We start from the raw sequence: 27715 nt of genomic DNA, 5'->3' as shown, positions 1-27715 counted from the left end.
TGGGCCAATGTAATAAAAATTTTATTACCTGTAAGTAGGGAACCAATAGAAGAATGACAAAATACGGATGACCATATTTGGCATCTGCAATCCAGACAAAGACTTCTGATCAATATTTGCTTTGATAAAAATTTAGAAGAAAATAAGGTTTCAGATTCTAACTTCAAAGAATATTATTTTATAAACATAAATAAGTCCCAATGACTAGAAATTAATATCCATTTCGAAATTTGTTTGTTGCAGAAGCTGACTACACATTGGACGACTCCTTTTGGAGTGAAGAAAATCCCTCTGGTGAGTAATAGTTATTATTATAGTTTAGGAGTTGTAAATTTTTACAAAATGCATACACAACAATTGGATTATGGTGAAAAACCATAACAGTTTATTGCTACTTTATTTGCTGTTCGTTGCGCGGCGCGTATAGTTCGTGCCATAATCCCATTAAGCGTCAAGTTTCTACGAGCCAGTTGGGGGGAGAGATTGTGTGGCAAGTTTCATCGCTATCATGCGATCCGGGAATTTCACCGAGATTCTCCATAAAGCAGACGTCTTCTGGCGAGAAAGATTCATGTCTAGGAGAGAGTATAGTCGATTTCTTTCCTTGTTTCCTTTTTCTCTTTGCTTTTCTTTTATTTCTCTTATTATCCTTTCTCGAAATACCCAGACATCGCGCTCTACTATGTATCCCCCTAGAGTGAAACCATTTGTCTCGTCTTATTCACTAAAAAATAGTATAGCGGAAATAAAAAATTACATAATTTTTTTTATTGTCAAATGTTTTGGGGAAAAAATGATTACTTTAATTCTCTGAAATTAATTTTTGTTTATCGAATTTTTATTTTTGTTCTTTCTTTTTTTTAATTTGTTTCTCTGATCGATTCCATTACAAGAAGAGTCTTCTCTCGATGTTCAAGATTTCTTCTTTTTTTTAAAAATACTTTTACGCAAAGCTTGTCAGCCGTTAAGTTTTGTCTTCTTAATGAAGCTCTCGTTAATTCCATTTTCAGTCGGCAAATTGAATTTCTCAAGACACTTGTGAGAATTCCTGCCTAGTTTTCTTTCCGCTTGAACAACACGACAACTTTCCTGAAAGTAATTTTGTTTTTCGGTCCTTAGTGTCAGAGTGAAGGAATGAGAAATCAAAGATGGGGTGAAAAAATTCTTTTGGGGTAGAATTTTGATGGGATGGCTGACAACTTTTTCACCCTTTGTTATTTTTTTTGTTTTTCTTCTCTTTTTCTTTGAGGATAGCCACAAAAATTTAATTTTCTTTCTCCCTAATTTCCAGACAAAATTTTGACTTTTTCCCTGAGGCTAAAGAATTTTCTGATTCCCTCAAAAAATTATTAGATACTAAAAAAAATGTTAAAGGTCAAATGTTTAATGGGAAAATGGTTAAAGGTCAAAAGGTTAATGGGAAAATGGTTTATGGTTAAACGGTTAATGGTCAAATGTTTAATGGGAAAATGGTTTATAGTAAAATATTTAAAGGTCAAATGTTTAATTGGAAAATGGTCAAATGTTTAATGGGAAAATGGTTAAAGATCAAATGGTTAATGGGAAAATGGTTTATGGTTAAACGGTTAATGGTCAAATGTTTAATGGGAAAATGGTCAAATGTTTAATGGGAAAATGGTTTATAGTAAAATGGTTAAAGTTCAAATGTTTAATTGGAAAATGGTCAAATGTTTAATGGGAAAATTGTTAAAGGTCAAATGGTTAATGGGAAAATGGTTTATGGTTAAACGGTTAATGGTCAAATGTTTAATGGGAAAATGGTTTATAGTAAAATGGTTAAAGGTCGAATGTTTAATTGGAAAATGGTTAAAGGTCAAATGGTTAATGGGAAAATGGTTTATGGTTAAACGGTTAATGGTCAAATGTTTAATGGGAAAATGGTTTATAGTAAAATATTTAAAGGTCAAATGTTTAATGGGAAAATGGTTAAAGGTCAAATGGTTAATGGGAAAATGGTTTATGGTTAAACGGTTAATGGTCAAATGTTTAATGGGAAAATGGTCAAATGTTTCATGGAAAAATAGTTGATCGTAAAATGGTTAAATGTCAAATGGTTAATGGTTAATGGTTAATGGTTAAATGGATAATGGTTAATGGTTAATGGTTAATGGTTGATGGTTAATGGTTAATGGTTAATGGTTAATGGTTAATGGTTAATGGTTAATGGTTAATGGTTAATGGTTAATGGTTAATGGTTAATGGTTAATGGTTAATGGTTAATGGTTAATGGTTAATGGTTAATGGTTAATGGTTAATGGTTAATGGTTAATGGTTAATGGTTAATGGTTAATATGTTTAATGGTTAATCTTTCAATTTTTTTGTTCTCTCCTTTAAATTTCTTTTCTAAAATTACAATCTATAATTAAAATTGCTTTTCTCAATTCAGAGAAACGATGTAACGATGTATTTTCCTTGATTCTATATTTTTTTATTGTTCTTGGCTATAATATCTTTTTCTTATTATTACTTTTTCTTCGTTATCCACTTTTTTCTTGAGATTAAAATAAATCCAGAGAGGGGGAGGGGAAATGGGTTTATCTTTCGCAGTTCTCTAATCGATTATATCAGCGGCGCTTGGCTTTCAGGCGTTTTAAAGTGCCATTCTCAAATGCCCGTGACTTTCCCCCTCGAGCCAAGGAGCACTCTTTTATATCAGCAATAAGAATAACAACTCTGAAACGTGACTAGAAGCTTCTTTATAATTGACGTATTTTCCTTTTAAATTTCCTTAGTCTTGAATTTAAAAGCACTTCCCGACCTCAATTCAATTACATTTCGTCACCGTCGAAAAATTCAATAAATTGCATTTTCAAATATCATCGCCTTTTCCTCTGCGCGCGAGGAAGAATTTTTTTTCTTGGAAAAAAAAGAAAAAAAAACTTGCATTTCGATATTATAAAGATTCATTATCGGACTTTTTTTATATTGAAATATCGATTTCAAAAGTATACAGTATGAAAGTAAAAGTAAACAATCGAAACTCTGATTCAACAATATTTATACTACTCGCAAATTATTAACGCAAATAATAATAATTATTTAAATTTCCAATTCTTTAGTTCAAAAATGATGAAGTTAATTAAAAAATAAAATATTTATTCATAAATTCGTAAAATGTTTCGTTCTAATAGTAAATTGAATTTTCAAACTTTTTTTATACAGTCTCTCTTTTTTCTAGAAAAAAAAAGGAATTTATTTTCAATATTTCATTCCTTTAAAAGTTTTGCTTTTGTATTCAAAGGGAAAACAATTCAAAGTCTCCCGATAAGCGTTAATTAAAGCCGCGTTGAATTGCTTTCACTCAGTGATTCGCGATTCTGCCTCTCGAATGAAAATAAACCTTTGTATTAAGATATTCAACAGTATCTATAGTATATCTAACGAAAGTGACGCAATTAGCGATTAATTAATGCAAAATCGACTATAATCAAGGGAACTTTTACTTAAATTGGATGACTCAATGTGTGTTTTATTTAAAGAAAAAAACATTCAATAAAGATTGAGATAAAATAGTGTTCGATCAAATAAGTTTACTTTTTATTATTATTTGTTTTACGTAAGCGATTGGGTTTTTCTTATAGTGAATTGTTGTTCGAATAATAATTGGCTATTTCATGCGATTTTGTAGTTACACTTCACTTTCACTCCACATTCACTTCATTTTCACTTCACTTTCACTTTACTCTCACTTCACTTTCACTTCACTCTCACTTTACATTCACCTCACTCTCAATTCACTGTTTACATTCATTTTCACTTCACTCTCACTTTACATTCACTTCACTTTCAATTCACTTTCAATTTACTCTTACTTCGCTTTCACTATTTATATTCACTTTACTTTCACTTTACTCTCAATTTCACATTCACTTTATTTTCACTTCATTTTCACGTCACTATTACATCATGTTATCACAAACGTGAGAGTGAAGTGGAAATAAAGTGAAAGTAAAATAGATGTCAATTGAAAGTGAAGTGAAAGTGATTTTAAAGTGAAATGAAGTGACAGAATCGCACCCCAGGCACCCATGACACTTAATAATCATAACTCCACTCCCACCCCCTCCTCCTTTTTATAATTTCTCAAAAAGAGGGAACAGAAAGTGCCTTTTTTCGCCTCCAATTTCTCGGGGAATGTGGGTAATAAACTGCAGTCTGCATTAAACTGCTTTAGAAAGCCGCCCCTCGCACTGACTAATAAACCTCTTGATTCCTTTGTATTCGAACCTTGGACTCTCTCTCACCTAAGGAATTTCTTCACCTAACTGCCGTAGATAAAGATTCTTTTAGTTCTTGAAGATTCTACAGCTCTCTATGATTCTGAGAGACGTCGTTGGCGTTTTTTCCGTCCACCGCACACAACTCACTTGCTATAAGAAGCGGCGTGTACTCCTCTTGTTTGTGGTCTGCTCCTCCGCATTTAAAGCAGCAGCTGACATATCTACAACTCTGCATTGTCTGCCCACAGCATCCAACACCATTTCGTTTAACTTAAAAAGTAATTCATCATTTTCCGAAACTTTGACCGAAAAAAAATATTCGTTAAGATTTTGAAATTTATCACTCCACTTTCACTCCACTTTACTTTCAGTTCACTTTACTTTCACTTCACTTCACTTCACTTCACTTCACTTCACTTCACTTCACTTCACTTCACTTCACTTCACTTCACTTCACTTCACTTCACTTCACTTCACTTCACTTCACTTCACTTCACTTCACTTCACTTCACTTCACTTCACTTCACTTCACTTCACTTCACTTCACTTCACTTCACTTCACTTCACTTCACTTCACTTCACTTCACTTCACTTCACTTCACTTCACTTCACTTCACTTCACTTCACTTCACTTCACTTCACTTCACTTCACTTCACTTTAAAAGTGTTGTCACAGTAGAGTGAAAGTGACTTGAAAGTGAAGTGAAAGTAAATTGAGAGTGAAGTGAAAGTCAATTAAGAGTGAAGTGCATGCGATATTATAGTGAAGTGAAAATGGGGTGAAAGTGAAGTGATTGTTAAATTAGAGAATAATGAAGCTGAGGTGAAAATGAAGTAAAAAAAATGGAAGTGAAATGAAAATGAAGTAAAATTACATAACTAACCCCATGGCTCAGTGGCAACATTACTGAACTCACAAATCTATCAAAGTTCGTGGTTCGATTCTTCGCGTCTACGAATTTTTTTTCAAATTTAAATTTTCGAAAAGCATGAATAAATAACTTAATTAAATATTTAATAAGTAAGATAGACGAGTATTGGGAAAAAATTTTACTTCCTTTTCTCAGCTCCATTGATTGAATATTTTGGAATTCATACGAATTCCAAAATAAAACTCGAGAATATACATTCTCGAGTTTCAAAAGCACTTACGGTTTGTTAGTTCCACCCTCTAAAAATTAACTATCAACGCGTCTGACATTATTTCCTTGACTTTTCCACTTAATTATCTATTAATATCGAAAAAGGAGAAGAATTTTTTAATTATTATGATAAATTATTCTCTTATACGTTACACTCTCTAAAACTCAAAGTGTTTCCTCCTCAATATCAACCGTCTTTGAGAATTTAACACTCTTTTAATAATTTTTAAGAGCTTAAAATAAGATTGAACGTCATTGTGAATGCCAGGTCACGTGATAGTTGCATTATTAATTTTTCGCGCAAAATATTATTAAATACTTCAAATTCTTTGTCGATTCAATTATTATGAATAAGGAGAAAATTAATATAAAGCGAAAATGTGAAAATCTTATAATTCAACTTTTATTTTATAATTTCAACTCTGCTGAAATTGTGAAATTTTTTGTCTTTATTAATTTTTTATAAAATTTACTCTCTAATAAATATTAACTAATAAAAAAAAAAAATTTACTAACAAAGAGAAAATGAAATTAAAATCGCAAACATCTTGTGAGCAAAATGAAAAAAGGGAAAAAAATGGAATAGTATATTTGAGAAGTTTTAGATAGCAATATAGGATAGCAATGGCAAAGTAATTAGAGCGACATCGATTTGAACGTGAAATGGATTTTACAGGTGAAGTCGAACGACTACTGCGTCAGTATCGACAAAACCAGGAGCTAGTACAAAATATCCGCTCGCATTACTATCAGATCATCTATCCAGTGCAGCTTCGCCATCACGAGAAAATGGGGATATCCACAAGAGACGCAAGCGCTCCCAAGGTAAGCCACAAAAAAGAATCATACGATCTTTTCCAGAAACAGAAATAAAAAAAAAATAGAAAGAAAAAGAAAAAATAGAAAGAACCGCCCTCTCGAGAGTATCACGCGTTCCCCGTAATTTTATTTGATTTCCTTTATATTTTTATTTTATCCGAGAAAAGCAAGGACGATCACGAACATCGTCTTCTGAATATTATGTCACCATGCGCGATACCTTTGATGAATTCCTCAATGTTCTTGTGTAGGTTACACGTACTTTTATTTATTTTCAAAAGATGACATCGATTTTTTAACGGGGAAATTTTATTCCATTTTTATATTAATTCAAATTGATTCCGTCAATTCGGAATTTCCTTTTTTTTTTTTTTTTTTCTTTTATTTTTGTATTTTTATTCTGTTTCATTCATTTCTATTTGTTTTATTTACCATTCATTTACCATTTTAATATTTTTTTATTTTTCAACCCATTTAGTTCTAATTTTTCATTTTTTTGTTCAAGTTCGAACATTCTCTATTTTTTTCGAAATTCAAAATGGCAGCCGAACTTTTCTAAATTTTCCAAACAACGTATAAAAATATTTTAACTCGACTTTTTCTGACTCAAATGCTACAGTTGACATATAATCATTAATTATTTATAAAGCTTACATTGATTATAATTGTAATATTAATTAAAATAAAAAAAAAAAAAATTTGACTTTTATATTAATAACTTATTTCCAAATATTTTAAAATTTTTTATTTTTGACACTGGTTTGATATAATTTTTATTTGCGATTAGTCTCTATGTCTCTATTATTTTACAAATATAGTTGAAATTGAATTAATTATTAAAACTTTCGAATATAATATTTGCATTATGTTTATACTTTCCTCATATAAAAAGTGTAAATAAATGAATTCGAAATTTCAAGATTTTTTAAATTTCAATCGCTCAACAATTTACAAAAAAAAATTTTTTAATTATAAGTTATTAATTTTGAATTTTGTCAATTTTTACTTCTGCAACATCTGACATTGATGATAACGTGATCAATATAACGATCCTCTTTTTTTTTGGTTTAATGTAATCTTCATTTTCATTGTTCTGTATGGATCAAATTTTTGTCAAAAATTGAATTTTCTCGTATTGCGTTCATAGTTTTGAATATTTCTACTCATATTATTCCTGTTTGACTAAAAATTTCCACTTCCAAAATTTTTATAATAATCATTTTTATTTTTCACCTTTAATTTAATCGAGTGTTTCTGAAAAAAAAATTTTATATTATCAATTACTTATTTTCAATAAATTTATTACTTATATTTTAATTAAGTAATCAATTATTTTTAATTAATTAATAAATAAATTGTTTTCAATTAATTAATTACTTAATTATTAAATAATTATTTATTTAAATAACGTTTTCGTAGAAATTTACTTACTATTTTGAAGAAATTATTTGAAAGTTGAATGAAGAGCCAAAAGAAGACATTTTTGTAATTGTAACCAAAATTACTTTTAAAAATATTAATTAATAAATAAAATTTTTTTTTTCAATCTTAGAGATAAATTTATAATTTTATCGTACAGTAAAATTTTAGCACTACCAGGTAATATATAATAAATAGTTTGTTAATTAATTAAAAAGTATATTCGCAATTTGTTAAACAATATTGTTTCTAATTGGTCGAAAGTAAACTTTAATTAAATCAAGTTTCCAAATTAAGGGAATTTAATTAAACACTTAATTAACTAAATGGCGCAATTAAATTCTACGATATAATTAGATATATATGAATAATTAAAGAAATAATTTTATCGTTATTTAATTTTTATGAAGAGATTGGGTAAAACTTATAATTTTTATTATATTACGTAAAGTTTAATTCTTATTAGATTGCGTAAAATTTAATTTTTATTAGATTACATTAAAATTTAATTTTTATTAAATTGCACATAAAATTAAAAGTTCAATTTTAAGTAAATAAATTTATTTAATTAAAAAGAAAAAATTTGTTTTTAAAATGGAGATTTTCGGTTAAGATGCTTTATTTCGGCCAAGAATGGTATTCAATACTGGACTGGCAACTTTATAGGCTCTTGATACTGTAGCCAAGGCGACTCTGAATGAAATGACCAAAGGTGTAAAAATGGGAATCAGTGCTATAATATCTAATGCACAATTGAAAGCAATGTCATAACTCTCAGCACCGCCGATTATTTTTCTCACACAATAATTTAAGGGAATTACTCCTATTATTGAATTAAAAATTATACTGAATAATTTGTTAATCACAAGGCTTATGATAGAACTACTGCCGCTATCTGCTTCACTCTCAATTAGCTCTTGTGTTGCGTTCATTTTTTAAAATGCAAATGGTAGAAAAACGAATTTTTTAATTTTTCGGACAATTTCGGTCAATAATTTTGGTTACTCCAATTTTTCTTCTGAAAAAGAAATAGAAATTAATTTTTAACTTCAATTCCTAAGCAAAACAAACTAAAAGTTTTTAATTATTAAAATATTTCAAAAATTTTAATTCTTTTGAGTATAAAATAAAATAGTTATAATAAAAGAAACCTTTTTTTTTAATCAACAAATATAATTGAACCGACGGTTTAATTTCAAAAGAAAATAAATTAAAAAATTATTGTTCAAAAGTAACACTTTTATAGAAAAATGAGACATCAAGAAATATTTAAAGTTGAGGGTAAGGAAAATAAATAAAAAAAAAATATTGAAAAGTGTCGGGAAATTGAATTAAAAAGTCATAAATAGAATTACAGGACAATAAGCATACAATTAAGTATATTAATAAGATTACTTCTAATTTACATATGTAAATATTTTTATTTTTGTCCGCAATAAACTTTTATTCGTTTTGCAGAATTATTTTTGTCACTTTTCTAAAAATTATTTATGTAAAGCGTCGCTATTACCATATATGCAAATTGTAAAAAATTATACATCAAATTTCACAGCTTAGACAAAGTGCTTAGTAATAATTAATTCAAGTTGACTATTTGCCGCGTTTAAGTGGAAGTTTATAAACACAACTAGTTCAAGTTTTGTTGTTAAAGAGTCTCACCTGAATTTATAATAACTACGCACACTTTTTTTTAGATAACTTTCTTGACAATTACATTTAAAATTCAAATAAATAACTGATAAAATTCCTATGTATGAAATCATGTTATTTATATATCACTTTATTTAAGGTAATAAAAATTCCAAATAAATGTCAAAATTATTTTTAATATTGACAAAATTTTTACTATCGTTTAGCTCGAAATTAAAGATATTAAAAACTTTTTCTTTTCTAAAAGTAAAAGAATGAAAAGAAAATATTCATCTCTTAATTATCGGTAATTAATTTTCGTCAAAAATGGTAATTAGTTGCAAATATAATTATTAGCTATGATACTAATTTGTAGATAATTAACTAGAGTTCTCATTTGCGCTGATACTTAAAATTAGAGTTTATATTTGTGATCCGATGGTAAAAGTATCTCTTAATTAAAATTAATATTCACTAACAATTCTAATAATAAATTTTAACAATTCTAATAATTCCACTAATTCGATAATAAATTAATTCTCATTTTTTAAATTATAAATTAAAATTAAGGTGTTAGACACTTTCTTAAAAATAATTATTCAATTAATTTATTAATTTAAAAATTAATTTAATAATTAAAAATTAACAATACAGGAAATAATATTGTAATTTCAATTATAGAAAGCAAATAGAACAATTATTTAATAATTTGTTTTATCATAATTACCTTTTATTTTTGAAGAAGAAATGTTTTGGAAAAAATTTTTTTTTCCAACTCGCTATATTGAAATACTTCTACGATGAGTTGTAATTAGATATTGAAGAATTGAATGCCAAACAAAAAGTGGATTTTCTTGTATGGGAACAAATTATTAAAGCACATACGTCACCAAAAGATAAACTGATAAATTCCATACTGTTATATTTTCACTCATGGATAATAAATGTAAATTTTTTATTTGCCTTGAATATTTAATCTATTTTACACTATTCAGTATTCATATGTTAAAATGATAAAATTTATATAATGTACTTAAAAACTAAAGATTTCTGTTTTTATATTAAAATAGGCTTTTAATGTATTCAGAAGATATTTTAAAATATTTGGAAATATTTAACAATATTTAGAAATAATATTTAACAATATTTAGAAATATTTGACAATATTTAACAATATTTAACAATATTTAACAATATTTAACAATATTTAACAATATTTAGAAATATTTAACAATGTTTAACAATATTTAACAATATTTGACAATATTTAACAACATTTGACAATATTTAGAAATATTTAACATAATTTTACAATATTTTACAATATTTTACAATATTTAACAATATTTAACAATATTTTACAATATTTTACAATATTTTACAATATTTAACAATGTTTGACAATATTTAACAATATTTAGAAATAATATTTAACAAGATTTAGAAATATTTAACAATATTTAACAATATTTGACAACATTTGACAATATTTAACAATATTTAGAAATAATATTTAACAAGATTTAGAAATATTTAACAATATTTGACAATATTTAACAATATTTGACAATATTTGACAATATTTAACAATGTTTGACAATATTTAACAATGTTTGACAATATTTAACAATATTTAACAATACATAGAAATATTTAACAATGTTTAGAAATGTTTAACAATAATTAGAAATATTTAACAAAATTTAAAAATATTTAACAATATAACAAAAGAATAAAATTTAAAAAATTCAGATTCTTCTGTCAAAATTCAACAAATTGAATTAAGATAATTAACGTTCTTTCTAATTTTGTAATTTATCTAATCCGCCATTTTGAATTTTGAAAATCTCTCACCAGATTTGTAATCCGCGACCTTAAAAACCTCCAAGTAACAATTTTCAAACGAATCCCTTAAGTTTTTAATAATTCGGTCGCCATATTGGTTCCGCCATTTTGAATTTTGCAATTCTGAAATAAAATACATAAATGCTGACAAAAAGAATATAAAATACCACTAAAATATTACGAGTTCGTAGTTATTTTATTTCTTACTTTGAAGCTTCCAAAAGCTGAAGCTTCTTTTAAAAAAAGTTTTAAATCATGATATTTTAGAGTTAAGTAAAAAATTTTTAAAATTAAAAAAATTATTTTAAAGGGGAAAAATAATATTATTAGATGATGCTACGAATTTGTAGAAGAAAAATTCTCTTTCGTTGTAACAAGACTTTAAAAATAGCCAAAAAAACCTGTTTTTCCACTTTAAGGTTAAAATATTTCGAAAACTTGATGTACCAGGTTAATTCTGTGTGATAATGAATGATAATTAATAATGAATTTTAAAAAAAATATTGAAATAAATATTTTTTCTACAAAAAAAAAATTTTTTTAAATTGTTATTTACTATTCACTAAAGATGTTGAATGTAAATTAAATATAAAACTAATTTTCCAGTACCCTCAAAGAGGTAGCTTCGGAGACAGCGGATATCAAAATGCCAGGGGAAGACCCAGAGTAAGTTTTAATAGCATTTGTTAGTCGAGTTTATACTTTGGAATGTAGCCAATCTTTTACGTGGTATTTTATACATATTTTTTTTTATTATTTACAGAGTGGGAGACACTATCATCGGACGTCCCTTTTAATCAAGGCCTTCAATCACAAATTTCGCCTAGACTTAGAGCTAAATACGTAAGTTGATTTTCAAATTTTAATGAAAACATTATTTTTATCTCTAATTTTCACAAAAGAGGAGAAAAAAATTTGCTTTCGAAAAAAAGTGGACTTGGAAATGTAAAATTATTTTTAATTAACATTTAGTTTATAATTAAAACCGTTTTTATTTTGTAATTAAAATATTTTGAAAGTAGAATTATCGTTGCCACTCAGAAGAATGAAGAGAAAAAATTTTTAAAAAGAAATTCTATTGTACTTTTTTTCTATATTTTGGATAATTTTCAACATAAATTGTCTCAGGGCAAAAGGACTCCAAATAATGTACGAACTTTCTTCTCAAGATCCATTCAAGGTGAATTCATGTTTCGACTTTCGAAAGGACCATGAACTTGAAACTGTTTTACAATATTGAAAAGTTTCCAATTTTTTGTTTCATTGGTAATTTCTGCAATATTATTTTATTTCCAGTTTCTGCCTCGTGGTTCTTAAAAATATTATTTTTAAAATTCTAGAACGGATCTAAACTAAATTTATTTTATCTTTATCTCTTTCGTTAACTCGATAATTTTTTTTTAAACTCCAGTAAAAAGTAATTGATCTACTAGAAATCTCGGGTCAGTTTTGATTACACGCCACTATTTTTGCTTTAATATTCCAAATTCTTGAACTAATCGCATAGCATCCATAAACCATTGATATTGATGATAAGAACGTTCTCCTCTGGTATAAATATTTACAAATTGTGATAAGTTTTTGCTTTTTCGTTCCGCTTTTACTTTATTAATGTTTATTAACTCTCAAAGCTAGAAGGAGGGAAAATAAAAATAATAATTGTCCTCGTTTGATGATTCGAATGGAGTTGTTAAAAAATGTTATCAAAACAATGTTGAATGAAAGAGAAAGATAAAAACTGCAAATGAATGCTACGTGTTTAGAAGAAAATCCCCATCGATATAAATCGGAATTTTATTGCTGACCGAGCAGTTATTTCCGATATTTCGAAAGCAATAAAATAGCTTGAGTAAGCAATATTTATTGCGAGGACAGTTCAAGTTCCACAAGCCAATCTTGTGAAATTCTTCAATACGGAGCTATGTAGTGACAATATTGCATATTTTTATTTTCGTTGTTCTCAAAAGATCTACTGTATTTTAATTTAAAAATTAATGCACATATAAAGGGTACTTTGAAATTTATTTTGATGTATTTTATTTATGAAAATAAATTTTTTTTAAACTTCTATGAAGAATTTGCGAGAGCTCCGGCTAACATTGGTTTAGACTTGCTCATCAAGACAACTTTTTCTGCTCTACTCTGTCGATAGCATTGGTTTAGACTTACTCATCAAGACAACTTTTTCTGCTCTACTCTGTCGACAACATTGGTTTAGACTTACTCATCAAGACAACTTTTTCTGCTCTACTCTGTCGATAACATTGGTTTAGACTTACTCATCAAGACAACTTTTTCTGCTCTACTCTGTCGATAACATTGGTTTAGACTTACTCATCAAGACAACTTTTTCTGCTCTACTCTGTCGATAACATTGGTTTAGACTTACTCATCAAGACAACTTTTTCTGCTCTACTCTGTCGATAACATTGGTTTAGACTTACTCATCAAGACAACTTTTTCTGCTCTACTCTGTCGATAACATTGGTTTAGACTTACTCATCAAGACAACTTTTTCTGCTCTACTCTGTCGACAGGTTGCAGTTAAAGTTTTTAATGGGCCACAACTTAATTTTTCCGGATCCTTGAGGTTCGTGACAATAAACGCACTTCTGCTTTCTTCCGGTGTTTCTAAAATCCGCTTCAGGGTCTTATGACAATTAGATTCCTCTACCTAATTGTCATGTTGACATTCTTCTGGACGTTGCACAACTGCAGCAATTTTTGACGATGTCATTGTGGAAAATTAGTTTTGGTATTTTCCCATTAACCAAAAATAAAGGCTAAAGATCCTTAACTGATACCTGGATTTATTGAGAACTATGGCAAAATGGCTAAAGGTCCTTTGTAGATAACTTGATCCATTGTGGACTATGGCAAAATTGCTAAAGGTGTATGGAGATACCTGTGTCCCTAGTGGACTTTATTCCGAATGGCTGAAGGTTCTATGACGATACCTGGGTCTATTGACGACTATTTTCTGAATATCTGATGGTTTTATGGAGATACCTTAGTCTGTTGACGACTATATTCCGAATAGCTGATGGTTTTATGGGTCTGTTGACGATTATACTCCAAAAGGCTAATGGAGATACCTGGCTAAAGTTAGGTAATAGCTAGGTCCATTGAGGACTATGGCAAAAAGACTAAAGGTCCTATGGAGATACCTGGGTCCCTTGAACACTATATGCCGAATGGATAAAGGTCCTGTGCATGTATCTTCATCCATTGAGGACTATTGCAATATCTACAAATTTTTTAATCCTCCAGATTTTCTGTGGACTTTCTGGAGCAACAGGAGTCCCTGGAAAGTTAGCAGACATTCTTTAGACTTTTAACTTCAGGGTACCCAGTAGTATAATGATGATATCGGATGACATCTACTTTTAACCATCAAAATCGTAAGATTTTCAAAATCTTACGATTTTGATGGTTAAAAGTAGATGTCATCCGGTATCATCATTATGATGGTATATTTTAATGGTTAAAGATAAATGTTATCCATTTCTCTCAGGAAATAAATCTATAACCATCTAAATAACCATAGCATCAAAATTAGTCCCTATCCTCTGCGCATCAGTATTTGTTCCTCTTGATAAGATAAATCAACATTTGGTACCATTGTGTCTTGGTTTACCACTAGCCATACATCCGCATCCGGTTGCAGACTACTTTGATGCAACGTACATTCGAGGGAGGACAACGAGAGTTCGAAAAGGAAGATGTTACATTGTTCGAGCGACTCCTCCTTGAGGAGGATATAACCCTTCTCTGTGGAGTCAGTTTGAGACAGTAAGACAAGGTTGTCCGAGAACAAACAATATTCCCCAGGGGTCGCACAACAGATTGCAAACTGTTGTAGGCAAACACCATCCTAGCCTATATACATTTCTCGAAGAGCTTAAAAAGGAACAGATTGACTATATTATGCTACGACAATTACAACTTGGACAGGGGGTAAAAAATTTATTAACCCTAAAAGAATTGCATCTGTTGTAGGTTTTCCAAAATTCAAAATGTCGGAAACAATATGGCAGACGGATTTTTCAGAAATTTATCAAAATTACTTAATTTTGGTACTCGGGGATTTTTAGGATCGGTGATTACGAATCCAGTGTCTGCTTTTCGAAATTCAAAATGGCGGATTCAATATGGCGGACGTATTTTTTAAAAATTCGTAGAATTTAATTAAATTTCGTTACTCGGGGGGTTTTCAGGGTCGCTGATTATGAATCCAGTGTCTGTTTTTCGAAATTTAAAATGGCGGATCCAATATGGCGGAAAATTCTTTTTGAATACAGTAATACCGCTCTTAAACTATAAAAAAATCTTTTTATTCACTTTGAATAATTAGTTTATTTAATATTTAACTGCTAACAAAGCTTTATGAAAAAATCCATGTCTGTAGAGTTGATATTCCTTTTAAAAGGCGATTAATTTTTAAAAAGACGATAATTTTCAAATCTTTCGTGGCAAATTTACAGAAAAAATTGTGCCAGAAATAGAAATTAACCGGAAATCGTTCTCGGAAATTTTTTCGGAAATTTTCCAAGAACCATATTACTGTGAATATTCCGAAAGTCGTTCCACGAGAATTTCCGGAAATATTTTCACGTGGTTTGTTCATTGTATACATAATGTGAAGGATTTTCTGTTCCATAAAAAATAATTAAAGCTTTTTATTCAAATAATAAACCGCAGAGTTTTATTATTTCCACATTTTACGAGTTTGTTAGAAATGTATGTAATAATAAAATGAAATAAAAAAAGTACCGATTTTTTTTTTTTAATTAAAAAAATAAGGGAGTACAGGGTTATAAATATTTTGAAAATTTCCTTCAAGTTCAGGCTAAAAAATTAACAATAATAATAAAAATTATTCTTTGTCTATTCTGTCAAAGTAAATTATACGTTTCTTCTAATTATTGCAATTTACAAATCCATTACTCTAACAAAATGTCTACTTTCACAATACACTTGGTATAAAGTGATTATTTTGCAGAAAAGTAATACTTATTTCCACTTCTTTTTTTTCTGAAAAAACATGCGTGAAATGGAAAATAAAATTTGTTTAAATTTCTAATGTATAATTAGATACAGAAGAGAGATAAGATTGAGGAAAAAAATTGAAACTTTTTTGATAAATAATTATTGTTAACGTAACTCGATAAAACGTTGTAATATGAACATGAAACAATGCTTTTTACTGCACATGTTCAATTTTATTTAAAATTAGACTCAATATTATCGAAAACTGGTCGAGTTTGACATTCAAAAGTCAACATATTGTTTACCTTTTTGAAAACAGAGCAAATAGAGCATCAAATATTGAAAAATATTGAAAAATATTTGGGAAAATTCTAATTTTTCAATAGAAAGTTTATTTAAATTTTGAGAATTTTTCTTTTTTAAAAAAACACTGTTAATTTGAAAATATAACAAATTATAATGAATTGATACCGTAAATGTGGATCTAAACATAAATTTTCGGCTTTTTATTTCATTTAATTAAATATTATTTATTTTACAAATTAATATAAATCTTAATTCATATTTCATAAATTAATATAAATTTTAATTTATATTTTATAAATTAATATAAATTTTAATTTATATTTTATAAATTAATATAAATTTTAATTTATATTTTATAAATTAATATAAATTTCAATTAAATAATGATATTAATTGATATCAATTTTGGATATCAATTTGATACTCTTTCACGAAAACTAAACATTCAGAAAAAAGTCGTAATAAAAATAGTAATTCATAAATCGTTATTAAAAATTAATTCACTCGTAAATTATTTAATTACATAAAATAATTTAATTACTAAAATAAATATATTTTAAAAATACATGCTTTTTGTACTTTTTAAAATTCATTTTATTTTTACTTTATTTTGATTTTGACATATTTTATTTATGAAAATAATTTCCTTAAAATTGCTATAAAGAATTTTCGAGAGCTCCGGTAATTTTTTTTTTTATTAACAATTTTCTTTTTTTTTTCAAGTAAAAATTTGCCGCCAAATGAATTTAAAATTTTTAAATGACATTATTTATGTAAAAATATTCCTTTCTGTAATTAAGACAGCGCCACGTGTAGTTGATAAATTTATTACTCTTGATAACAAAGTAGAAATTAAATAAAATGGAAAAATAAATTTCTGTCTAGTTCTGCAATTTCTATTTTAGAACTAAAATTTTCGTCATTAATTCCTTAAAGATTTATTAACGATTAAAAAATTTCAAATTTTTTAATATCAATGAAGCATTAAGAACTTTAATTTTTTTTCCAATTCAATTTTTTCGTAATCTATTAAAAATGCTCAATTTTTATTAACAAAGAAAATGCTTTTCAAAAAAAAAAAATAAAAAAAATACATCAGTAAAAGGAAATTCGCGCACAGAAGTGAATTCGTTTTCTCGGAAAAAGCTTTGAAAAATTAAATTTTATTTGAAATGGAATTTAATTTCAAATATACGACTTGATAGCGTTTCCTCTTAAATAAACATGCATTAAAACTTACATTTTTAAGAGTAGAGTTTATTTGTTTTTTATTTGCTGTTTTTCTACTCGATATCCATGTTCCTTTAATGGATCGAAGCTTTTAGAGAAATATTATAAAAGTAATGAAAGAAACAAATTTTTCTCTCTCTCTTTTTTTTGTTTATTTTTTGAACCCTCATCGTCGTCGCATACAAATAAAAATTTATTTTCTTTGTTTCAGGCAACTTTTAGCACCGAATTTGATTCAAAAAGACTTTTTAGTTCACGATGCGGAACAAGTTGCAAAACAGGTAACTATACATTATTAACATTTTTTTTTTCTTTAAACATTTTTTTAAGAAGCAAATTTTAGTATGAAGAAAAATGTCTATGGGCAAATATAGTTTTTACTTTATTGTCTTTGAATATGAAACTTTCTCATATCTCTGTAAAAACTTTAATTGCATAGGTCAATGTCAGAATTTAAAAAAGTTTTTTTTTTGAGAAAAAGAGAAATTATTCAAATTCTTCACTTGCAGAAGCTTTCTTCGTTAATGCTTTACAAGTTGGAAAAGCCATGGGCTTTGCTGGAAGTTGCCAACTTTTTGTCACACAAAGAAAATACACATATAAGAATTGTAAAATATGAAAAAATGTCGACTTTTAACTAGAACAGTAAACTTTGAAATATAAATTTCCCAGGCTAAAAATGAATGAAAAAAAGGATAGCAAAAAAAAAGTTAAAAAAAAATAGAAGGTAAAAATATCTGCAATGGAAACTTGAGCACATGGAGAACATTGTCATATTCATAAAAGTTTTCACGCAGCAGTTATTTTTAGTGAAAGCGAAAGACTGTTTAACGTCGACAAGAGAGCGAGCGGCGTAATCTCGATTTTTATATTTTATACGTAAAAAGGTATAAAGGAGCACACCAACCTCCCTGGACCATTACCATAATCAATGCAGGAAAAATCTTGCTGGAACAGCAACGAGAATATGATGCAAAACTAGTTGAACTTTTTCTTTCCTTCTCTCTCTCTCTCTCTCTCTCTCTTACTTCTAGAGAGACCCCATTACAAGCTTTTGAAAAATAAATTAAGCTTCATTTTCCAGTGATTCGCATAACAGCTTTTAACTAGTGCCACCAGACTAAATTGTTTCCCCCATCCTATCTTGAAATTAGTTTATTAATACCAGAATAAATGCGAATGGTTCTCTTTCTATTGGCCAATAATCATCATCAATGATAATTTCAAATCCAATCGATGTTTTAAATAGGCATCAATATTTGAAAATTAAAATAAAAATACAAAAGCGGAAACAAATTCCAAAAAAATTCTCTAATGTCTTTATAAGTTTTCAAGTTATGAGCCGAAAAATAATTAAGATAACACGAAAATTCCCCTTTTGGTTCAAAAAGATTTATTTTAATAATATAATCTTCATAAATATGCTTTTGATAACAATAAAAAAATAAACAAGTTGTTCATTTAATGATCATTTAGCTTCCTCAAAATAATATATACGAATTAACGACCATAATACAACTAAAAAATTTTATCAAAATCCATCAACAGATGATTAGAATCATTAAATTCAGAATAAATAAATTTTTAATTACATTTCCACAAAATTTTGATTGTCTGATGGCGTTCGGGTGAAGGTGCCTCTACCTAAAAATTAAACTAAAATCCTCTTCTCTTCAAAAATGTGTAGGGCTCAGTCCCTACTAGAACTGTGGTAAATTTCAAATAATTAGAATAATTAAATTTGGAAGAAATAAATTTTTATTTTCGTTTTTAATAAATTTTCATTGTCTGATAGCATTCGGGTGAAGGTGCTACTACTTAAAAATTGGAATAAAATTTTTTATTCTTCAGAATTCGGTAGGGCTCAGTCCCTACTAGAACTCTGGTGATTTTCAGATGATTATAATTATAAAATTTGGAAGAAATAAATTTTTATTTTAGATTTTACCAAATTTTGATTGTCTGATGGCATTCGGGTGAAGGTGCTACTATTTAAAAATTGAAATAAAATTTTTTATTCTTCAAGATTGGGTAGGGCTCAGTCCCTACTAGAACTCTGGTGATTTTCAGATGATTATAATCATAAAATTTGTAATAAATAAATTTTTATTTTCGTTTTTACCAAATTTTCATTGTCTGATGGCATTCGGGTGAAGGTGCTACTACTTAAAAATTGGAATAAAATTTTTTATTCTTCAGGATTGGGTAGGGCTCAGTCCCTACTAGGACTCTGGTGATTTTCAGATGATTATAATTATTAAATTTAGAAGAAATAAATTTTTATTTTCGTTTTTACCAATTATTGATTGTCTGATGGCATTCGGGTGGACCTGCTACTACTTAAAAATTGGAATAAAATTTTTTATTCTTCAGGATTGGGTAGGGCTCAGTCCCTACTAGGACTCTGGTGATTTTCAGATGATTATAATTATTAAATTTAGAAGAAATAAATTTTTATTTTCGTTTTTACCAATTATTGATTGTCTGATGGCATTCGGGTGGACCTGCTACTACTTAAAAATTGGAATAAAATTTTTTATTCTTCAGGATTGGGTAGGGCTCAGTCCCTACTAGAACTCTGGTGATTTTCAGATGATTATAATTATTAAATTTGGAAGAAATAAATTTTTATTTTCGTTTTTACCAAATTTTCATTGTCTGATGGCATTCGGGTGAAGGTGCTACTACTTAAAAATTAGAATAAAATTTTTATTCTTCAGGATTGGGTAGGGCTCAGTCCCTACTAGGACTCTGGTGATTTTTAGATGATTATAATTATAAAATTTGGAAGAAATAAATTTTTATTTTCGATTTTACCAAATTCTGATTGTCTGATGGCATTCGGGTGAAGGTGCTACTACTTAAAAATTGGAGTAAAATTTTTTATTATTCAGGATTGGGTAGGGCTCAGTCCCTACTAGAACTCTGGTGATTTTCAGATGATTATAATTATTAAATTTGGAAGAAATAAATTTTTATTTTCGTTTTTACCAATTATTGATTGTCTGATGGCATTCGGGTGGACCTGCTACTACTTAAAAATTGGAATAAAATTTTTTATTCTTCAGGATTGGGTAGGGCTCAGTCCCTACTAGAACTCTGGTGATTTTCAGATGATTATAATTATTAAATTTGGAAGAAATAAATTTTTATTTTCGTTTTTACCAAATATTGATTGTCTGATGGCATTCGGGTGGACCTGCTACTACTTAAAAATTGGAATAAAATTTTTTATTATTCAGGATTGGGTAGGGCTCAGTCCCTACTAGAACTCTGGTGATTTTCAGATGATTATAATTATTAAATTTGGAAGAAATAAATTTTTATTTTCGTTTTTACCAAATTTTCATTGTCTGATGGCATTCGGGTGAAGGTGCTACTACTTAAAAATTGGAATAAAATTTTTTATTCTTCAGGATTGGGTAGGGCTCAGTCCCTACTAGAACTCTGGTGATTTTCAGATGATTATAATTATAAAATTTGGAAGAAATAAATTTTTATTTTCGATTTTACCAAATTTTGATTGTCTGATGGCATTCGGGTGAAGGTGCTACTACTTAAAAATTGGAATAAAATTTTTTATTCTTCAGGATTGGGTAGGGCTCAGTCCCTACTAGAACTCTGGTGATTTTCAGATGATTATAATAATAAAATTTGGAAGAAATAAATTTTTATTTTCGTTTTTACCAAATTTTCATTGTCTGATGGCGTACGGGTGGACCTGCTACTACTTAAAAATTGGAATAAAATTTTTTATTCTTCAGGATTGGGTAGGGCTCAGTCCCTACTAGAACTCTGGTGATTTTCAGATGATTATAATTATTAAATTTGGAAGAAATAAATTTTTATTTTCGTTTTTACCAAATATTGATTGTCTGATGGCATTCGGGTGAAGGTGCTACTACTTAAAAATTGGAATAAAATTTTTTATTCTTCAGGATTGGGTAGGGCTCAGTCCCTACTAGAACTCTGGTGATTTTCAGATGATTATAATTATTAAATTTGGAAGAAATAAATTTTTATTTTCGTTTTTACCAAATTTTCATTGTCTGATGGCATTCGGGTGAAGGTGCTACTACTTAAAAATTAGAATAAAATTTTTTATTCTTCAGGATTGGGTAGGGCTCAGTCCCTACTAGAACTCTGGTGATTTTCAGATGATTATAATTATAAAATTTGGAAGAAATAAATTTTTATTTTCGTTTTTACCAATTATTGATTGTCTGATGGCATTCGGGTGGACCTGCTACTACTTAAAAATTGGAATAAAATTTTTTATTCTTCAGGATTGGGTAGGGCTCAGTCCCTACTAGAACTCTGGTGATTTTCAGATGATTATAATTATTAAATTTGGAAGAAATAAATTTTTATTTTCGTTTTTACCAAATTTTCATTGTCTGATGGCATTCGGGTGAAGGTGCTACTACTTAAAAATTAGAATAAAATTTTTATTCTTCAGGATTGGGTAGGGCTCAGTCCCTACTAGGACTCTGGTGATTTTTAGATGATTATAATTATAAAATTTGGAAGAAATAAATTTTTATTTTCGATTTTACCAAATTCTGATTGTCTGATGGCGTACGGGTGGACCTGCTACTACTTAAAAATTGGAATAAAATTTTTTATTATTCAGGATTGGGTAGGGCTCAGTCCCTACTAGAACTCTGGTGATTTTCAGATGATTATAATTATAAAATTTGGAAGAAATAAATTTTTATTTTCGATTTTACCAAATTTTGATTGTCTGATGGCATTCGGGTGAAGGTGCTACTACTTAAAAATTGGAATAAAATTTTTTATTCTTCAGGATTGGGTAGGGCTCAGTCCCTACTAGAACTCTGGTGATTTTCAGATGATTATAATAATAAAATTTGGAAGAAATAAATTTTTATTTTCGTTTTTACCAAATTTTCATTGTCTGATGGCGTACGGGTGGACCTGCTACTACTTAAAAATTGGAATAAAATTTTTTATTCTTCAGGATTAGGTAGGGCTCAGTCCCTACTAGAACTCTGGTGATTTTCAGATGATTATAATTATAAAATTTGGAAGAAATAAATTTTTATTTTCGATTTTACCAAATTTTGATTGTCTGATGGCATTCGGGTGAAGGTGCTACTACTTAAAAATTGGAGTAAAATTTTTTATTATTCAGGATTGGGTAGGGCTCAGTCCCTACTAGAACTCTGGTGATTTTCAGATGATTATAATTATTAAATTTGGAAGAAATAAATTTTTATTTTCGTTTTTACCAATTATTGATTGTCTGATGGCATTCGGGTGGACCTGCTACTACTTAAAAATTGGAATAAAATTTTTTATTCTTCAGGATTGGGTAGGGCTCAGTCCCTACTAGAACTCTGGTGATTTTCAGATGATTATAATTATTAAATTTGGAAGAAATAAATTTTTATTTTCGTTTTTACCAAATATTGATTGTCTGATGGCATTCGGGTGGACCTGCTACTACTTAAAAATTGGAATAAAATTTTTTATTATTCAGGATTGGGTAGGGCTCAGTCCCTACTAGAACTCTGGTGATTTTCAGATGATTATAATTATTAAATTTGGAAGAAATAAATTTTTATTTTCGTTTTTACCAAATTTTCATTGTCTGATGGCGTACGGGTGGACCTGCTACTACTTAAAAATTGGAATAAAATTTTTTATTCTTCAGGATTGGGTAGGGCTCAGTCCCTACTAGAACTCTGGTGATTTTCAGATGATTATAATTATTAAATTTGGAAGAAATAAATTTTTATTTTCGTTTTTACCAAATTTTCATTGTCTGATGGCATTCGGGTGAAGGTGCTACTACTTAAAAATTAGAATAAAATTTTTTATTCTTCAGGATTGGGTAGGGCTCAGTCCCTACTAGAACTCTGGTGATTTTCAGATGATTATAATTATAAAATTTGGAAGAAATAAATTTTTATTTTCGTTTTTACCAATTATTGATTGTCTGATGGCATTCGGGTGGACCTGCTACTACTTAAAAATTGGAATAAAATTTTTTATTCTTCAGGATTGGGTAGGGCTCAGTCCCTACTAGAACTCTGGTGATTTTCAGATGATTATAATTATTAAATTTGGAAGAAATAAATTTTTATTTTCGTTTTTACCAAATTTTCATTGTCTGATGGCATTCGGGTGAAGGTGCTACTACTTAAAAATTAGAATAAAATTTTTTATTCTTCAGGATTGGGTAGGGCTCAGTCCCTACTAGAACTCTACTGATTTTCAGATGATTATAATTATAAAATTTGGAAGAAATAAATTTTTATTTTCGTTTTTACCAAATTTTCATTGTCTGATGGCGTACGGGTGGACCTTCTACTACTTAAAAACTGGAATAAAATTTTTTATTCTTTAGGATTAGATAGGGCTCAGTCCCTACTAGATCTCTGGTGATTTTCAGATGATTATAATTATTAAACTGGGAAGAAATAAATTTTTATTTTCGATTTTACCAAATTTTGATTGTCAGATGGCATTCGGGTGAAGGTGCTACTACTTAAAAATTGAGATAAAATTTTTTATTCTTCAGGATTAGGTAGGGCTCAGTCCCTACTAGAAGTCTGGTGATTTTCAGATGATTATAATTATAAAGTTTGGAAGAAATAAATTTTTATTTTCGATTTTACCAAATTTTGATTGTCTGATGGCATTCGGGTGAAGGTGCTACTACTTAAAAATTGGAATAAAATTTTTTATTCTTTAGGATTGGGTAGGGCTCAGTCCCTACTAGAACTCTGGTGATTTTCAGATGATTATAATTATAAAATTTGGAAGAAATAAATTTTTATTTTCGATTTTAACAAATTTTGATTGTCTGATGGCATTCGGGTGAAGGTGCTACTACTTAAAAATTGGAATAAATTTTTTTATTCTTCAGGATTGGGTAGGGCTCAGTCCCTACTAGAACTCTGGTGATTTTCAGATGATTATAATTATTAAATTTGCAAGAAATAAATTTTTATTTTCGTTTTTACCAAATTTTCATTGTCTGATGGCGTACGGGTGGACCTGCTACTACTTAAAAATTGGAATAAAATTTTTTATTCTTCAGGATTGGGTAGGGCTCAGTCCCTACTAGAACTCTGGTGATTTTCAGATGATTATAATTATTAAATTTGGAACAAATAAATTTTTATTTTCGTTTTTACCAAATTTTCATTGTCTGATGGCGTACGGGTGGACCTGCTACTACTTAAAAATTGGAATAAAATTTTTTATTCTTCAGGATTGGGTAGGGCTCAGTCCCTACTAGAACTCTGGTGATTTTCAGATGATTATAATTATAAAATTTGGAAGAAATAAATTTTTATTTTCGATTTTACCAAATTTTGATTGTCTGATGGCATTCTACTATTTATAATAGATTATAATTCTACTACTATAAGGCTACCTTTATGTGGAAGCAAAAACAATTTTGATAAAAAAAAAATTAATTATAACAAATTAGGTATAACAGATAGCAAAGCACTAATAAAGAAAATATAAATCAAAAATCAAAAAGAGTGATAAAATCATTATTTTATATTATAATAACATATTAACTAACTTCTTCACAATTATTTTCATCATTTCAATTTAATTATTGTTTTCTAGAAATTTTAACTAAAATTCTTTTTACCATTAATTTTTTAAAATAATTTTTGAAAAAGTTTCTTGAAAAATTTCCAAATCCATTTGTTTACACTTTAATTTAACAAAATTTTGATTATTCGGAAATTCTTTAATTAAATGTTAAGAAAATAAAAACTAAAAAAAATTTCAATTAAACTTTTTCAAAAAAAAGTTAATTCTACAGAATTGTCAATTAAAAGTGTATGAAAAATTTATATTTCCAAAAATTTTAATTTGTAACCATCGGAAACCATTTTAAAATTTAATTATTTTTAAAATTGAATACGCTATAATATTTTGAATATTCAATTATTATGTAAAATTTTTAACTAAAATTTATTTTTAAATCAATTTTCACTGCAAAATTCCATGAGAATTTAATTATTTAAATACAAAAATAAATAATATATTGAATAAATCGAATATTTCTCAAAATTCAATTCTCGCAAAGAATTTTATCGATAAATTTTTAAATAATTGAATTCTTTCGATAAATTTTATTGAATTATAATTCAATTATTATTTTCTAGAATTTTTAACTAAAATTCTTCTTTCAAAGAATTATTTTTAATAATTTTTATGAAAAGTTTTTTTTCATAATTTTCAAATTCATTCGTTCACAATTTAATTTTACGTGAAATTTCGATTATTCGAAAATTTTTCAACTTAATATATATTAGAAAATAAAAACTTTAAATAATTTTTAAAGAATTCTTTTATAAAATCATGAATATTTGAAAATAAAAATTATGAAATTCAACAACTTATAAGAATATCTTCTTGTTTTATAATAACTTAGATTTCCATTAAATTTAAAAAAAACTAAATTATTTTCACAAGTAATAAAATTTTTCACATAAATTCAATTATTTAAAAAAATGTAATAAATTTCGTTGTAATAATTCAATTATTTTCATAAATAATAAAATTTTTTCATAGGAATTTAATTATTCATAAATTTAAATTCGATGAAATTCAAATATCTTTAAAATCTACTATTTTAATAAAAAATTTTCAAAAGAATTCAATTATTTTTTAAAAATGTAATAAAATTTGTTGCAAAAATTTAATTATTTTCTTAAATAATAAAATTCTTTATAGGATTTCAATTATTTAAAAAAAAATTAATAAAATTCGTTGCAAAAATTCAATTATTTTTATAAATAATAAAATTCTTTATAGGATTTCAATTATTTTTAATACAATTTTAAATAAATTATTCGAAAACTGTAATTATTTTCAAAAATATTATTAAAATTCTTCGAAAGGAATCAATAATCAATTATTTTTAATACTTTTTGCAAAAGTTTCTTGAGAATTTTCAAATCCATTTGCTTACACTTTAATTTTACAAAATTTCGATTATTCGGAAATTCTTTAATTAAATGTTTAGAAAATGAAAACTTAAAATAATTTCCAAAAAAAAATTTAATTAAACTTTTACAAAAAAAAATAATTCTACAGAATTGTCAGTTAAAAGTATGAAAAATTCATATTTTCAAAGATTTTAATTTGAAACTATTTCAAAATTCAATTATTTTTAAAAATTAACGCTATAATTGTTAATATTCAATTATCATCTAAAATTTTAACTACAATTTATTTTTAAATCAATTTTTATTAGAAAATTCTACGAGAATTCAATTATTTAAATACCTAAAAATATAAATAATTTATTGAATAATTGAATATTCTTTAAAATTCAATTCCCATAATGAATTTTCTCAACAAATTTTTAAATAATTGAATTCTATCGACGAATTTTAATAATTTTTTTTTTTAAATTACAATTTTTCAAGAAATTTAATTAAAATTATATTAAAAATAATTGAAATCTTATGAAAAATTTTGTTATTTATGAAAATAATAAAATGTTTGCGTAGAATTTTATCAACAATTTTTTTTAAATAATTGAATTCTTTTGGAAAACTGTATATTAAAATAGTAGACATTAAAAATCACTGAATTGAGGAAAATATTTGAAAATAATTTAATTTTTGAAAGTAATTGTATTTTTGAAAATAATTGAATTTTGAAGAAAAATTTTATTTATTTATAAAGATAATTGAAATTTTGACTAGAATTTTTTAAAAAATTTTTCAATATAATTGAATTTCTGGGGAAGAATTTATTAACTTTGGAAAATAATTGAATTAGTATTATTTTAAGTAAATTATAGAAATTCGTTAAAATTTCAATTTAATACAGAATATTAAAATTATGATAATTGTCACTCCACGAACAATCCAAACATGTAACTATATTAACAAAACAAAGTGGAAACAATCGTGTAGCAATAAATTAAAATAAATTAATTTACCTCAATTCGATTGATGCTAATTAAAATAATTTAAATAAAATTAAACCTATTTGCTAATAAAATCTATTTTTATTATTGATAATATTAATATTTTTAAAAATTAATTGTATAAAAAATTTGTTCTTTTTTGCAATTATTTTTTTTA

The 27715-nt window shown here is 27.0% G+C and overlaps 1 protein-coding gene across 13 annotated transcripts in view; it reads left to right on the top strand.

The window, feature by feature from the left end:
* LOC122500749 (disintegrin and metalloproteinase domain-containing protein 11) overlaps positions 1-27715 on the top strand; it is a 173999-nt gene that overhangs the window by 84863 nt on the left and 61421 nt on the right. For all 13 annotated transcript variants that reach the window (XM_043609835.1, XM_043609824.1, XM_043609836.1 and 10 more), the window contains exons 2-6: positions 244-294; positions 6061-6209; positions 11703-11762; positions 11860-11939; positions 17833-17902. In XM_043609835.1, coding sequence (XP_043465770.1) covers positions 244-294; positions 6061-6209; positions 11703-11762; positions 11860-11939; positions 17833-17902 — 410 coding nt within the window. The remainder of the gene's footprint in view (positions 1-243; positions 295-6060; positions 6210-11702; positions 11763-11859; positions 11940-17832; positions 17903-27715) is intronic.

This window comes from Leptopilina heterotoma, unplaced genomic scaffold (genome assembly GCF_015476425.1).
Source record: "Leptopilina heterotoma isolate Lh14 unplaced genomic scaffold, ASM1547642v1 Lhet_191, whole genome shotgun sequence".
Classification (NCBI taxonomy): domain Eukaryota; kingdom Metazoa; phylum Arthropoda; class Insecta; order Hymenoptera; family Figitidae; genus Leptopilina; species Leptopilina heterotoma.
The sequence above is the reverse complement of the archived record's forward strand: the minus strand, read 5'-3'. Positions and strand labels throughout refer to the sequence as shown.